Below are 11,381 nucleotides of genomic sequence, written 5' to 3' on the forward strand. Positions count from 1 at the left end.
TCCTGGTCAGACTCTCATCTTTCCCTATCCAGAAACTAAGTTCATTCAAAACTTTGCTGCTGCTATACTAACTCGCACCAAGTCCATTTGGCTTGTGTTTAACAACTCAATTTTAAAATTCTCATTGTTAGTTTTCAAATCCCTTCATGACCTTAGCCATATATATTTCTGCTCCCTCTTCTATGTCTACTATTCTCTGAGCTTCTCCAATTCTGAACTCCTGCATATCCCTGATTGTAATTGCTCCATCATCAACAAATAGGCCGTCAGCTGCCCAAGCTCTAACTTCTGGAATTCCCTTCAAGATGCTTCTTAGAACCCAACTGTTTGACCAAATCTATTATCGCATTATGTGGCTTGGTACCAAAATTTGTTAAATAATACTGGGACCTTGGGACATTTTACTACATTAAAGATACCATGTAAATACAAATGGTAGTTGTATGAGGTTTCATGGATAAGGATGGTTGGAGGGCACAAAACAAAGGCAAGGTGTCAAGAAAGAAATATTTCTGTCTAGTTTGGAATTAATAGCAGACATTTTAAATCTCATCATAGTATACAAGCAATTTTAAATGGACTGAAGTTCAGATTCCTATACAAGTTTATTTCAGTACAATTCTGCACCTTTAAACATTGTTAGCAGAAGCTGGGAAGAAATGACTAAAAACAGGTAGACACAGGATAAATGCAGGAGCCAACAACAATTACAAGAAAGAATTTTTTGTTTCCTTCGCAGGCACATTAGGGAGAACTTATCTTAAGCTGCAGATAGGGACAGCACGTTGAAGATTTAGGAAGCTGCAACCCACCAACGAAAGTGGTCTGAGAACTGATACAATCCACCACAACCAAATGGTCAGGTTGAAAGGATGTTTCTTAGAAAGCGGCAGAAATGGGAAATGCTTCTCCACAGGAGTCTCTGCCATGCTGCAATATTCAGAACTGACCTGGATTTAGGAATTGAGGGAGCAATATTGAGATTTGCTGGTGATACCATATTGTCAGCCAAAATTGTGATAAATGTTGTGAAAAATGATAGAGAGATTGAGAGAATGGACAAACAGTTGGCAAATACATTTTAAGACTGAGAAATGTGAAATAATACAATTTGGAAGAATATTTAAGATGGTTTTAAATGAACCAGACTGAACACAGGACATTTGGTGTCATTAATTTAAACAGGAGCTGAATAGGTTTCACTGTTGCATCATCATGATTAACATACAGAATACTACATCGCTACTAAGTAAGTGAAATGGACGCATGTTCAAGTTGGGAAGACATCAGTAATGAAACAAATACAAAAAAATTAAACCAAATTCTCTGCCATTCCCCAGAACAGATTTTTGAAAAGAAACATGCAATCATTCACAGGATATTTACAAGCCCAGTATTTATTGCCCATTCCTAATTATCCCTGAGATGATGCTGGTGAGCTGCCTTCTTAAACCACTGTAGTCCATATGGCAAAAATGCTCCGATAATGCTGTCAAGTTGGGAATTCCAGGATTTCAACTTGCAACAATGAAGAGATAGGTATTATATGTCCAACTCCAGATTGTGTATCTTAGAGGGAAATCTGGAGGTGATGGTATTCCTTGTCCTTACTGCCCATGCTCTTTTTTGGGAAATCCATTCCCCTGTGACTGACTCCATTCCTCTCCCTGGCAATTCTCTAAGGCTGATTCAGACTGTTCACAATTTTGATATCACATCAAGATGAACTTCCTACCTTGCATCTACACCATTACCAAGACTGCTTATTTCCACCTCTGTAACATCACTTGATTCTACCCTGACTATAGTTCATCCGTTCCTGAAACTCTCATTCATGCCAATGTCACCTCTAGACTTGATTATTTCAATGCAATTATGTCTGGCCTTCCACACTGCATTTTCACAAAGATGAGATCATTCAAAACTCTCCTAATTCACCATGTCCCACTCTCTCAATTTACTTGTGCTCGCTTATCAACATTGGCTCCTGGTGAGGTAGTCCCTCAATTTTAAAATTCTCATTGCAGTTTTTAAATCCCTCCATGGTCTCCAAGTGCCCTAACTGCAATTTCCTCTATCCTTCCAAACCTCCAAATCTTAGTGCTCTGTCAAGTCTGGTCTTTTGAGCATTCAGAATTTGAATTACTCCAACACTGGCACCTATGCCTACAGTTCCCTAGCTCTAGGTTCTGGAATTCTCTCTGCTGCTCTTTCCTCTTTTAAGATGCTTCTTAAAATTTACCTCTTGATAAAAGTTTTTGGTCACTTGGCCTAATATCTCCTTAAGTGGCTCAGTGTCAAATTTTGTAGTATAAAACTTCTGCAAAGTACTCTGAAACGTTTCATCATCTTAAAAGGTGCTATATAAGTGCAAGCTTTTGTTATGGCTGTTGTTCAAAGTCAGGAATTCATGGCACACATTGCAATGTCGTGCTAATGGTGGAGGGTTCCGATCAAACGGATGGCTTTGTCAGTTTTTGGAGCTGCACTCATCCAGGTAAGTGCAGAGTACTCCATGACACTCCTGGTTTATGTATTTTAAGCAGTGGAAAAGCTTTAAGAGAGTTTGTAGGTGAGTTATTTGCTTCAGAATACCTTACCCAAGTATCTTATTTTCACTTCAACCAATTAGCTGGATGTAATCAATCAGTAGGAAGTGGAAAGGGACAGTGGGAGGGAGTGAGAACTGTGTCGCAATAGTCACAGAGTCATCATTACAGTGTGGGCAGGGCATGTGGTAGTATGTGAGATCAGTGCACCTATGGTTAAAGAATCCATGGTTTTTGGCTCCTGGTTATGCAGCATTATTTGTCCAGGTTAAGTGAACAGGCAATAAAGTGTTAGATGGAGTATAATGTGGGTAAATGTGAGGTTACTCAGTAAGAATTATACAATATCGGTATATTTTCTAAAATGAGAATTTTTTAAAATATTGGCATTCATAGAGATTTGGGTATCCTCATACAAAGAACAGAAAGTTAGCATACAGGTGCAGGAAGTAATTATGAAGGCAAATGATATTTTGGCCATTATTATATGAGGGTTGGAATACAAGAGTAATGAAGTCTTGCTATAATTGTACAGAGTTTTGGTACTACCACAGCAAGAGTTTTTGGTAACCTTATCTAAGGATGGATATATTTATCTTGGAGGCAGTACAGTGAATATCCAATACATTAATGTGTGTGTATTTGTGTATATGTGTGTGTGTGTTTCTGGGGGGGTGGGGGTAGCCTCAGTTTAAGGGGTTGATCATTTAACATTGAGATGAGGAGGAATTCCTTCATTTCAAAGTTGTGAATTTCTGCAATTCTGTATCCTAGAGGTCTGCTGATGTCTACAATTGTTGAGTCTGTCCAAGCCTGAGATTGAGATATTTGGAATCCAAGGGAATCAAAGGGTATGGGATCATTCAGTAAAGTGAAGCCAAAGTCAGAGGTCAGCAATGATCTTCCTGTATGGTGAAGCAGGGTCAAAGCATTGTATAGCCCACTCCTGATCCCATTTCTAATGTTCTTTTGTTCACCCCCACCTCAATCCTGACTGCACCACATTGCATTCCATGCCTAGACAACATGGATGACAATGAAAAGAAGTGTGAGGGATCTATCCCACAAACATAGTGAACCAGCAGATGGGAAGACCCAGGTAGCACCAAGCCAGCTCCTTGAGTGATCAGGTCCATGGGAGAAAGTTACAATGCAGAGCAAGTCCAAGGAACCAGTACAGTAAAAAATATCCGAGAATACAGCGTGCAGTTCGACTGCAGCCCTTCCAGTCCCACATCAGAGCAGTGAGCTGGTTTCTGGGGAAAATTCCAAACTTGTAGGGGTGAAGTGAGGTTGCAGGGTCCCGAGCCAAGTATCCTGGCTCCACTTCCAGGAGCAGGTGAGCAGCAAACCAGTATAGAATGGGCGAGGAGGAAGCTAGGAATCTGGTTACAACCTGCACAGAGAGCAAGAAATTTACTAATTATTTCACATCTTCAAGAAACAAAACATTTAAACAAAAGCAAAATGCTGCACAGCCTGGAAATCTGATATAAGGGTCCGGCAGCATTAATGGAGAGAGGCATAGAGTTAATGTTTCTGACCACACATTTAAATCTAAGCACATCCAGATCATTAGCAAGGGGTTTCATCATCAGTCCATGATGTTCAGTTCAGTACAGATTTCTCTCCCTCCAATGAGAGCTGCACAGAGTAACGTGTCCAAACCAAACACTGTTCATTAATAGTCAGCTCTCTTTACACAGGACATAGAATTCTCTGTCAGAAATCAGCTTGGAAGCAGAGTACATGAATTATTTTAAAGGGGAATCAGTTGTTTGAAAAATGTGGAGTTATAGGACTGAGCAGGCAATGGGATTAAACTGGGCGATATTAAAGGGCATGGGTAGAGGACAGGATTAGACTAGGGGATACTAAGGGGTGTGGATAGAGAGTGGGATTAGACTAGGGAATATTAAAGAATGTGGCTGGAAGGTGGGATTAGACCAGGGGATTTTGAAGTGGTAGAAGGTGGAATTAGACTAAGGGATTTTAGAGGCTATGGGTAGAGGGGGAGATTAGGGTCTGGATGCTGATTGGGAGTGGGGAGGGTATTAAAAGGTGTGATCAGGAGAATGGAATTTGATGACCAATCATTCCATATGTACTCTCTGCACATCCGATATTTATCGTCTTTTTAAACAATTCTCACCTGGATGTGCATGAAGCAAATGCCAAATGCCAGCAGTGTTGATGCATGAACAACATAGACAAACACTTGTTGTCCATAGAAGGTAGACAGTGGTTTGTTGTCCCTTGCAGTTTCTTCTTTCAGCTTTCTCTTTGCCAGACCCAGCTGCAAACAATACCAAGGATCAGCACATACAAACTGCCAAGCTGCCCACACTCCCAAAACCACAATTGGAAATGCCAGCAGAAAGTTGGGCAACTGACAGAGTTGGTAATATCTCAGGAAGCCCACATTCCAATATTCGTCCTGAATGTATGAGTATATGATGGGGTATCGGTGATGGCACCAACTGGGCAGAACACTATCCTTATCAGGGACACGATAACCCTTTTCCCTGGCCATCTGTAGCAAAGGCTGAGGAATGTCCAAGGCTGCATTCACAGTTGATTTACAGAACGTCAGGTATCCATAACACTGAAAAAGTACAAAAGGCAACACGATCACCAGTGTTCCTGCAGCCACTAGCAGCACAGACCGAAGGACAAGATTCAACCATGATTTGCACAGGTTTTTTTCTGTAACCTTTAGCTTGTGTCTTACATACAAAGAGCAATGCCTCAGCTGGGAGTAAAACAGAAATCCTGCGTTTACAATCCCATTGGAGCGAACTGCTGTAGACAAGGAAAATAGAATGCAACTGATCAGTGGTTTCCCCTTCTCCAGGTACAGCATTCCACCGAAGGCCAACAGCGTAAACATGCTCTCGGAATAAGCCGCAGACATAAAGACACTGGCTGGCGTGAGGCAGAAGAGAAGGCTGGAAAGACAGGCCAGCTTGCGATCCTGGAGTACAATGATACTCAGTTGGTACAGAACAACAGCTGATAGAATGAAGATCACCATGTTCAGTAGCACTGCTGCAAGTAGTAGCCGACTGTGAAGAGTCAGCAGCCATTGAAGGGGTCTGAGCACTATGTCTGCCACTGCCCGGAGACTCACTGGAAACAATGGCAAAAAAGCAAAGTTATGCTCGTAGATGTAACCAAATTCCGCTATAAACAGGAAGTGTTGTGCATCCCAGCGAGAGAAACCACTTAAAAGGATTTCCAGCAACACATCGCCAGTGCTTGAACTCTGCAGTTGGGGCGCTCGGAATGCATCTGCTCTGTGGTCAGGAATCAATGAATTAAAAATCATCTGAAAAGGAACAAAGCGACAGTGTAAATATTCTCTCCAACAGATAAATCCAATATTAACCAATACCCACCCATAAAACTGGGTCAAACACAGAACCAATTGAAGGCTAGTGAGATCCTGAAAGCACATGTAGCTCCTTCAATGTACTGCTTGCAGAATCACATCCAGCAACAAGTATCACTGAAGGAGCCACAATTTTAATCAATTAAAAATGTTAACTATTAAAAATTATAATTATAATAATTATAACAAAATAACTAATTATAATTGGAGCAAATTGGATTTTCTTTTCGTTTAAGCCCTAGTTTGGTACTTGCAAGATCAAATCACACCAAACAAAGCAGGAAGCTCCTGGTTTCCAACCGGTCTGTGCTGCAGAAGTAATGCCAAGGAGTGACAGCTACGTTTGGCAGCCTGGGTACAGTTTCACAATGAGAGTCAGCACCTTCAGGATCTGTACCCCAGTGAGAGTCAACCCTTCAAGAACAGTATCCCACAGGAACTGTATCCCAATCAACATCAGCACCTGTAACTTACTGAGCATCAACATCTTCAGGAACAGGACAGCATTGAGAACCATGACCCTCAGTCATGGTCCTTGGGACCTGTACCCCAGTGAAAGTTAGCTTCTTCAGGAAGAATGCCTCATTGAGAGTCAGCACCTTCAGCAATTATAACCATGTACCTTTACATAACATCTTTTAACATAGTAAGACATTCCAGGTCTGCTATCAAATAGAAATCTGACACTGATCCACATAAGTAGATAGGAGGGTAGGTGACCAAATGTTTGGTCAAGAAGATAGATTTTAAAAAGTGTCGTAAGAGAGGAGAAATGTTGAAGGTGTTTGTGGAGGAAATTCCAAAGTATGGACTTTGGTAGCTGAAAGAATAGTCGCCAACGGGGAATGATACATAAAAACAAAATCAGGATGCGCAAAAGGCCAGAATCTGAAGCATGCAGAGTTCTTCAAGGGTTTCAGGGTTGGAGAAGGTTATAGGGATGAGGAGGCAAGGCCACGGAGAGATTTGAAAACAAGGATGAGAATTTTAAAATGTAGGTGTTTCTGGACCAGCAAGAAAATGGTGAAGGTGAGCGGAAAAGAAGCCATTAGGGCAGCACAGTGGCACAGTAGTTAACACTGCTGCCTCACAGCACCAGGGGCCTGGGTACAATTCCAGCCTTGGGTGATTCACTGTGGAGTTTGCATGGTCTCCCTGAGTCTGCATGGGTTTCCTCCAGGTGCTCCAGTTTCCTCCCACACTCCAAAGATGTGCAGGTTAGATGGATTGGCCATGGTAAATTGTCCTTTAATGTCCCAAGATACATAGGTTAGGGGGAATAATGGATAAATACTTGGGATTGCGGAATAAGGCCTGGGTAAAGTGATCCTTTGGAGAGTTGATGCAGACTCAATGGGCTGAATGGCCTCCCACACTGTAGGAATTCTGTTTAATTGCAGGTTATTCTCTGGCTATAAATGGATAAATAGGAATGGAACCAGACAAGAGCACAGCCACCCAGCTGGACAGGAGAGGGACTAAAGGAGAAGGATATGATCAGCTATGTCAAAGGCTGCAGGTAGGTCTATAGGACATGGAAGGATAGTTTACCACAATTAAACTAACTCAGGATATCATTTGTGATTTTAATAAGGGTGATTTCAATGCTGTGGTGGGGGTGGAAAATTGATTGGAGGAATTAAAACATGGAAAGATAGGCAGGGATTTGGGAGGCGACAACATATTCAAGGATATGTATCCCAAAATTTCAATGAATTTCTCAGATTCAGTGCCAAAAGGAGATGCGTGGAACTAATGTAACACATGGACAGTCTGCTTAACCATAACCCTGTCAACACTGCTGTAGTCCAGGGACAGTCCCTAGGAAAAATCCAACATTTTAGGTGCAGATAATGAATACAATCCCTGTTATATGAGTACACATGTTCACTTCTTGGAGTATTTCTTTAATCAATGAAATCGCTCAACCCATTAGAACTGTACAAGGATTACAGACTGACCTGGAAAAGAATGGTCAGGATTCTGGAACAAAGGCCAAAATGTACGACTGACTGGAGGTCAGACAATGTCATGCTCCTGGTTTAAATCTCCAAGCAGATCACAGCACTGGTCCTCTGCACACTGACAGCAATTAATCATCTCATGATCTCTGAAATTGGATTACAGAACATTAATAGGAACATCTGAGAAAAGATTCATAACAGGAAATGTTGGAAACATTAAACACTGCCTCACTGTTTCATTACTCCCAGTGTATCACTTTGTGCCCATTCACATTAAGCAGATTCTGCCATGTGTCTACCCATTGGACCAGTCTCTGACTCCCTGATGTTGGCACCATTTACATTGCCTGATTTTATCATTTCTCAAATTAGAATTAATTTTGTGCTTGACAATGGTCTTGAGTAGTTTTCCCACCACTGATGTTATATTCCATGTTACCTGCGACCCTTCTTTATGGTCTCTGTTTACTCTTATATCCTTTTCTGATTTCCCCTTATATTGCATTATTCAGCATTCTGGTTTTTGACTGTATTCTGCACTTAACATAAACTAACTTTTTTTGTTTTAACCTCTCATCGCTATCTCATAGCTTTGGATAGCCCATCTTTCCTCCTCAAATGAAAAAATATGCCTGGTTTGTACCCTATCTCTGCTTTGAAGCCGTATGAAAGGGCTTGAAAGGGCAGATGTAGAAAAGATGCTTTCACTTGTGCAGGAGTCCAAAACTAGGGGTCATATTTTATGACTATCAATAATAAATCTGATTGGGAATCCAGGTGGAACTTTATTCAAAGATTAATTAGAATGTGGAACTTGCTATTACAGGAAGAAGTTGAGGTGAACAGCAAAGATCAATTTAAGGGAAAACCTAATAAAAAGAGGAAGATAGGAAAAGAAGGAGATACTGATAGATGGAGCGAGATTTGAAAAGGTTTGTTAGAAGTGCAAACACTTGCATGGACCAGTTGGGCCAAATAGCCTGTTTCTACTGTAAATTCTCTATGTGCAGGGATTCCCTGGAGGGTCAGTATTTGTACGGTCTCCATGTCAATAATTTGTTGTGTCTCTATGCGTGTGAGAGATGATATTTGTTGGGTCTCTGCACACATGTAACACATTTGTTGGGTGTGTGTTGTATTTGATGATATTTGTCAGGTCTATGCATGCGTTTTTCTCATGACATATTTCTTAGCTCTCTGCGTGTGAGACAATATTTGCTGGGTCTCTGCACATTTCTGACATCCCAAGGAATTGTGGCACTGTCCATGGAAACATATTACTGTTAAAGCAGCAAAGGGAGCAATGCATTGTCTAAAGTGTCATGGCACTGGCATTATTCAAGCGGCAGTGCAAAAGGAGTGCTGCACTGTCCAAGGGGTCATGTCTTGAAGCACGGTACTGCCCAAGGGATAATGCCAAAGGAGAGTTGACCTGTCTGAGGGACAGTGTCATGGAAGCATAGCAATGTCCAAGGAGCAATGCCAAAGAAATGTTATACTGCCAAAGGGGCAATGCCAAAGGGGTGTTACTGTCTGAGGGGCAAGGCTAAGGGGTGTTACACTGTCCACAGGGCAATGCCAAAGGTGTAATGCACTGTCCAAGAAACAATGCCAAAGGGTGTTATACTGTGTCCACGGGGCAATGCCAAGGGGTGTTACACAGTGTCTGAGGGGCATTACTAAGAAGTGTTGTACTGTCCAATGGCAAATGCCAAAGGGTGTTACATTGACCAACGTCAGAGGAGTGTTACACTGTCCTAGGGAAATGCCAAAGATATTTTGCATTGTTCAAGGTGCAACGCCAAGGGGTTTTACAATGTTCTGGGGCAATGACAAGGGGTTGTAATGTCCGAGGGCCCCTACCTTCAAAACAGCTATTAAACCAAGTCGTACATTTACTTCAATTTAAGTAAAAGATAACTTGGCATTATTTCAAAAGCAGGTAGTTCTTCATGGGATCCTAGCCAAAGCTCCCTCAAACACCACCATAAAACAGATTTATCAGCTCACTAATCCTTCTGGGATCTTCCTGCGTTCACAAATCACGTGAGAATAGTGATTGCACTTCAAAGGGATATTTTAAAGTGAAAGTCACTAGAGGAAACGTATGAATAATTACAGTCCCCCGTCCTGACTGTAGTCGGTAAATGGCTCCCTGCCCAAGACCCGACTCGTTCTCCAGCTCACTCCACCATCACAGCAAAGAGGGCTCCCTGACCCTCCGCAATAAGATCCGGGTGAAACCTGCAGAGTATGATGGGAATTACTGACTGCCAGTAAGAGTGAAGGTCGTGCTCGCCATTTTTGATATTGGCAGCAATTCCACAGGGAGGAAGTCATGGGTTCAGTCCTGACATTGTGCATCAATGGCTCCCGTCTCTGATGATCAAAGTCACAAGTGACTCAGGGGTTGGAATAGATACTTGTATATTCCAAAAGATTGCTTTTGAAGTGTAGGTAAATACAACAGCTGATCTGTTTGCAGCAAGATCTCAGAAACAGATGAGATAAATGATCACGAATTTGTTTTTCCTGATATTGGTTAAATTGCTGAGCCTTCCGCTTTTCTCCTACCGGCCCATGACTTCTCTGCGAATCAATCGCAAGGTTCAAACGGAGCCTTGGTTTAACAATTCGTCTGAAAGATGGCACCTCCCAATAGCGCAGTCCTCAGTATTGTACTGAACTGGCAGCAGCCTAGAATACTGCTGCTTCGCTCAAAGGGAGTGCTACAAGGAAGTAAAACGAAACAATGTCAAAAGAACAGCAAGATTTATTTGTGAAAGTATAATATTTTTCGAAGCGCCCTGTGGCTGGGACCTAATAATAATTGAACGTGAATATATGGACGCATGTTAAATATTTCCCAGCCGTGGCTCAACGTTAAGATCGATCAACGGTGGGGAATGGTGGCATTGTGGTAATGTTAGTGAACTCGTAATCCTCTGGCCCGGTTCATTATTTCCAGAGTCCGAATTCCAATAGGGCAGCTCGGGAATTTACAATTAATCTGCAATGAAATGTTAGTCTCATTAAGGAAAATCAAGGAACTACTGGATTTTCGTAAAAAACCCAGCCGGTTCATTAATTAACCTTCAGGGAAGGGAACCCACCATCCTTACCCGGTCTGGTGATTCCAGATCCACAGTAATGTGGTTGACTCTTAACCGCCCTCTGAAACGGAAGAGCAAACCACGCCAAGATGCACTGCAGTGGTTCCAGAAAGCAAAAGCGATTAAGGACAGGCAATAAAAGCTGGCCTTGCCAGCTAGCTCACACCTTAACAGCAAAACAAAATCTTAATCAGCCACAATGAAGGCAGCAAGGGGTTTTCTTTCCAGATGACCTGACAAGGGTGGAATTGTTATTTGTAGCCATCCAGCAAATCCTTTCACAAGTCCGTCTGCGCAGAATCCCTCAAGAATCATTCTCTTTGTAAGGAGCTGCTAAGAGATCCATTATCTCCATCACTAACAA

At 41.9% G+C, this 11,381-nt stretch overlaps 1 protein-coding gene across 4 annotated transcripts; it reads right to left on the bottom strand.

Moving 5' to 3' along the window:
* Positions 1-561: 561 nt before the first annotated feature.
* On the bottom strand, positions 562-11,167 carry pigv (phosphatidylinositol glycan anchor biosynthesis, class V). Of its 4 annotated transcripts, none has more exons than XM_080211387.1 (4): positions 11,027-11,167; positions 7,902-8,050; positions 4,702-5,877; positions 562-3,945 (listed from the first exon to the last, which is right to left on the bottom strand). In XM_080211387.1, exons 2-4 carry the CDS (start codon positions 7,971-7,973, stop codon positions 3,676-3,678), a joined length of 1,518 nt encoding a protein of 505 aa, XP_080067513.1. In that variant the 5' UTR covers positions 7,974-8,050; positions 11,027-11,167; the 3' UTR covers positions 562-3,675. The 4 variants fall into 4 exon arrangements, with proteins under 4 accessions (XP_080067513.1, XP_080067510.1, XP_080067512.1 ...); XM_080211384.1 differs by lacking the exon at positions 11,027-11,167 and adding an exon at positions 10,024-10,275; XM_080211386.1 differs by lacking the exon at positions 11,027-11,167 and adding an exon at positions 9,915-10,275.
* Between the last annotated feature and the right edge of the window lie 214 nt (positions 11,168-11,381).

Source organism: Carcharhinus amblyrhynchos, chromosome 24, assembly GCF_965287045.1.
Source record: "Carcharhinus amblyrhynchos chromosome 24, sCarAmb.v2.hapA, whole genome shotgun sequence".
NCBI classification, from domain to species: domain Eukaryota; kingdom Metazoa; phylum Chordata; class Chondrichthyes; order Carcharhiniformes; family Carcharhinidae; genus Carcharhinus; species Carcharhinus amblyrhynchos.